A 4196-nucleotide genomic window follows, 5' to 3' on the forward strand; every position below is an offset into this window, starting at 1 on the left:
GTGAGGAGGAGGAGGCTGAGGGGAGCCCTCATCCCTCTCTGCAGCTCCTGACAGGACATTGCAGAGAGGCTGGGGCTGGGCTCTGCTCCCAGGGGATCAGGGACAGGACAAGAGGGAACGGCTGGAAACTGCCCCAGGGGAGGGTCAGGCTGGGCAGGAGGAGAAAATGTTTCCCAGCAAGAGTGGTGCGAGAGTGGAACAGGCTGCCCAGGGAGGGGGGAGTCCCCATCCCTGGGGGGGTTTCAGGGCCGTTGGGATGAGCTGTGGGGGATGTGGGGTAGGGGAGAACTTTGTGAGGGTTGGTCTCGCTGATCCCGAGGGGCTTTCCCAGCCTGAGTGATTCTGGGATCCTGTGTTTGCTTTTGCCTTACGAAGGTGATTCCCTCAGTGCATGGTCCTGGTTTTCTTTGCATCCTGGGCATTAGCAGGGTGCTTGCTTCAGTTTTCCTTTGGCGATGACCTGGTTTAGGTGTGCTCAGGGCACGGCCTGCGCTCCGTTTCCCTGCAGGAAGTCTTTAGCAGATGGAGCTCAAGCAGAAAGCTGACACACAGTCTTGCTGGCATTGCGACATCAGAGGAGCAGCGTGATGCTAGAGAGCTGTAATTTCCCTTTGTTAGTTAACTCAGTAACTCCTCTCAAAAAAAAAAAAAAATTAACAGGCAAACAGGTTTATTCACTGACTTCTTGGTTAGTTGGCTTTGCGGTGGCTGAAGGCAGTCGCAGCCGCTGAGGACACTTACAAGAACATGATGTAAAGGGCCCTTTAAACACCAAAAAGTTGTGTCGGCCGGAGCCACGGCGCTGCTTGAGGCTTGGTCCTTGGCAGCTGTAGCTGTGGGGTGGTTCCACGTTTCTGTGATGGGCTCGCCTAGCACGCAGGAAAACTCACCCTGCTAAGTGCCCAGCAGGAAGATGATTCTTTTCCCACGTCGCTGAATATAAACTAAGGAAGGTTTGGTAGGCTGGTGTCATTGGCTGTGGGTCTGGGTGCCAGAACAGCACTTGGCCTTTTTCAGAAAGGAAGGCTTCACATGTAAACGGCAGGAATAAACAGGAAGGGGGAAAATAACTGGCATTGGGATGGTGATAGAGCTGGGTCACACCTGTACCTGATGTCTCGTTCCACTTCAGGGTTATGTGAGCACTTTAGTCTAAAGGCACTGTCTGCAGAAGGACGTCTGGCAGCCTTTTTGTTACGACTCAGAGGAAGGTGCAGGCCACCGAGACCTGTAAACATTAGCCTGGACTTCAAGCAGCCTGGAAGTACACAAGCGAGGTGGATATTTACTGCTTGCTGGGGAAGACGTGTGTGTGAACCTGTCTCTTGTCTCGTTTCAGCATGCCAACGAAGACGTGGAGAGGATGCTGTTAGGAAACAAGTGTGACATGGAAGATAAAAGAGTTGTCCCTAAAGCAAAAGGCGAACAGGTAAGTGTCAGACCAAAACTTGCTTATCCAAGGAAGCAAATCGGTGCCGAAACTTCCCGCCAGCTCCAGCCGGTCGAGGTGCCACAGTGGGATGTGCCAGGGAGAGGGCCGGGCTGCTGGATTTGCTGATGCTTTGTAAGTCCAGGGGTTGTTTTCCCTGAAGCTGCGTGGCAGACAATGCCATGAACGGAAATAATCCAGCTGCAGTTTCTGCTGCCTTTGATAACTAAAAATTTTCAGGCATCCCTTGTTAAGTTACTTACCCTGTGACAGGCGTGTATGGTATCGGTCGTCTTGTGTCCAGACATTGATTTGTAACTTAATACACTTTACTTGCTGTTTCTGAATCATTCTGTACCAAATCTTTTGTGACACTGTGCCTAGCTAGTCCTTCTGAGGCCTGCTACAGCCCAAAGAATATTACCTGCTTATAAATGCCACTAATCCCCAAGTGACAGCAGCACCAGGGGGATAACTGCAGTAACGCTGACCTCCTTCTTTTTCTCTTTTGGTTTAGATTGCTAGGGAGCACGGTATTAGGTTTTTCGAAACTAGCGCAAAAGCAAATATAAACATTGAGAAGGCATTCCTCACATTAGCAGAAGACATTCTTCGAAAGGTAGGTGCTTACAGGGTTTGCTTGGGGAAAAAAAAAAAAGCAAACAACCCTAAAATTTCTGCTCCCGTCACTGTTGATGTTAATCTGGGTTGTTGCAGCTTTCGGCTTTGGCGTGCGAAGGCAAACGCGTCCCTGAAGGAGTTTCTTGTACGTCAGAAGCTTCTAAAGCTTGTTTGCTGTTTTGTTGTTGTAGGGCTGCTGTGTAGAGGGAGTAGAGCCGAGGAACGTGAACTCGTAGCTGTTTGGCCCTTAAACTCAGGGTCGTGCTGTGCGCATGCTCGGGGTTAAAACGTTTCAGCTGGGGCGGGAGAGGATTGTCCTGTCCCTGCCACCGTCTCCGTCCATGGGAAGAGTTGCGGTGTGGTTGGCAGGGCAGATGAAGCAGCTCCCAGTGTTGCATCTGCCCTGTTTGCAGCGGGGAGCCCCCTCGGCCTCTGCGTGTCCTTGGAGGTTTGACGGGTCGGTTGTGAGCAGGGCGAGGCTCACCAGCTCACCCCGGCGCCCGCCTCCCCGTCCCCTCGAGTGGCCATGGCGGCCTGTACCCAGCTCTGCGTGCCCGGAGCGACGGGGCGCTGCTGTACTCCTACCCCTGATCCCTTCCACGAGCAGAAAAACCACCAAACCCCACACCAGCTTCCGACAGCCGCCGCCGTGCGTAGGATCGAGCTGAGCGGGCGGCTCCGGGGCCGGTTCCCGCAGCCGAGGGCCCGATGTACCCCCTGGCCCCGGGCTGGCACGTTCCTGCTCCCCATGGGGCCGAGCCCCTGCGGCGCTTGGAGCCCAGCGTTGTTGCCCAGCTCCAGCACGTGTGTGGGTGACCCCGCGTGGGCTTTGCCGTGCCCTGGCCGAGCGTCTCCAGCGCTTCACCCGAGTTAACCGGCCCCAAACGTACCACAAGGGCAATGCTGAATCTTTTTTACAACCCTTAGAAATACACATCGCTGTTTGGTTCGCCGTTGTAGATCTGAGTTGTGTCTCAGTCAGGTTTTGACAAGCTTTATGATGTGAGAACCTGGAGGAAAATCCCTGGCCTGTGGTACGCAGGTCAGGCTCCGAGGCTCACTGATCCTTTTCACCTTCAGATTTTTATTTTGGGCCTCAGTGTAGTTGTCTGAAGGATCAGGGGGAAGAGCTTGCTTTTGCAAGGCTGTGGGGAAAAAAAAAAAAGCAAACAACAAAAAACAGGCTAACCAGCAGCATTCCCGTGAATGTCTGGGTTGGTTTCTAAGGCCGAAAGGAGACGTTAGCATCGGCTCAAACCACTTGATTTTGATTGTAGCTTTGGTCTAACCAAGTTTGCATCCCGTGACGCAGGCGAGTCAAAGCAGGCTTTGCCCGCTGCCGCGGAAACTGGTGTCCTGGAGAACTGGAAGGCAGATGCTTTTGAACAACCCCTCTTTATCCATAAATTACTCTGTGGGTTTTTTTAAGGTCATTAGTTCACATAATTTAACTTCAGCGTGTGTTAGTTGTAGGCTGGGATTTACTTACTCCACCGAAGCCCAAGTGTCAGTTCTAAGAGCAGGATCTAGAAGCAGTTTTAGTTTACTTTGGGGTGGTCCAAGTTCAAAAGTTGTTGGTTGGTTGTTTTTTTTTTTTGTTTTTTTTCCCAGCTTTCCGGTTGTTGTTTATTTAAAACAAAACTTAAAATGGTTTTGTCTGCTTTTGCTGGAGGGGGAGGAGGATTCCCGACATTTCTGAGGGGCTCTTTGTCCCTAGTTTATTCATAATATTATTCGGTGATGCCAGTCGTCTTGCAGGCCGCTCTCTTCCGCTCTGAGTACTTTGCTGCAGAATATCTTGAGAGTCGTCTAACTCTTGTTACTTGTTTCCTTGCAGACCCCTGTAAAAGAGCCCAACAGTGAAAATGTAGATATCAGCAGTGGAGGTGGGGTGACGGGCTGGAAGAGCAAGTGTTGCTGAACGTTCTCCTATATCACCAATCGCCATCCACCGCCCCTTTTTTCTCGCTGCAAAACAAACCACTCTGCCTGTTTTTAACCTTAAACCAATGTTTTGTTCCTCATCTTAACCAGCTCCTGTCTCCCTTTGTTTTTCCGTTTAGGACAGCTTGCATACTATAATTTTCTCAACCACGTGTATAGGAAAATCATCTCTGTGACTATTTTTTTTTTTTTTTTTTTTTTT

The 4196-nt window shown here is 51.0% G+C and overlaps 1 protein-coding gene across 1 annotated transcript in view; it reads left to right on the forward strand.

The window, feature by feature from the left end:
• Positions 1-4189, forward strand: part of RAB10 (RAB10, member RAS oncogene family) — a 21219-nt gene extending 17030 nt beyond the window's left edge. Inside the window, exons 3-5 of the mRNA XM_026846314.1 lie at positions 1340-1429; positions 1947-2048; positions 3888-4189. Coding sequence (XP_026702115.1) covers positions 1340-1429; positions 1947-2048; positions 3888-3971 — 276 coding nt within the window. The 3' untranslated portion in view covers positions 3972-4189. The remainder of the gene's footprint in view (positions 1-1339; positions 1430-1946; positions 2049-3887) is intronic.
• The last annotated feature ends 7 nt before the right edge of the window (positions 4190-4196 follow it).

The sequence above is a fragment of the Athene cunicularia genome (assembly GCF_003259725.1).
Source record: "Athene cunicularia isolate RWA chromosome 3 unlocalized genomic scaffold, athCun1 chr3_part1, whole genome shotgun sequence".
Classification (NCBI taxonomy): Eukaryota; Metazoa; Chordata; class Aves; order Strigiformes; family Strigidae; genus Athene; species Athene cunicularia.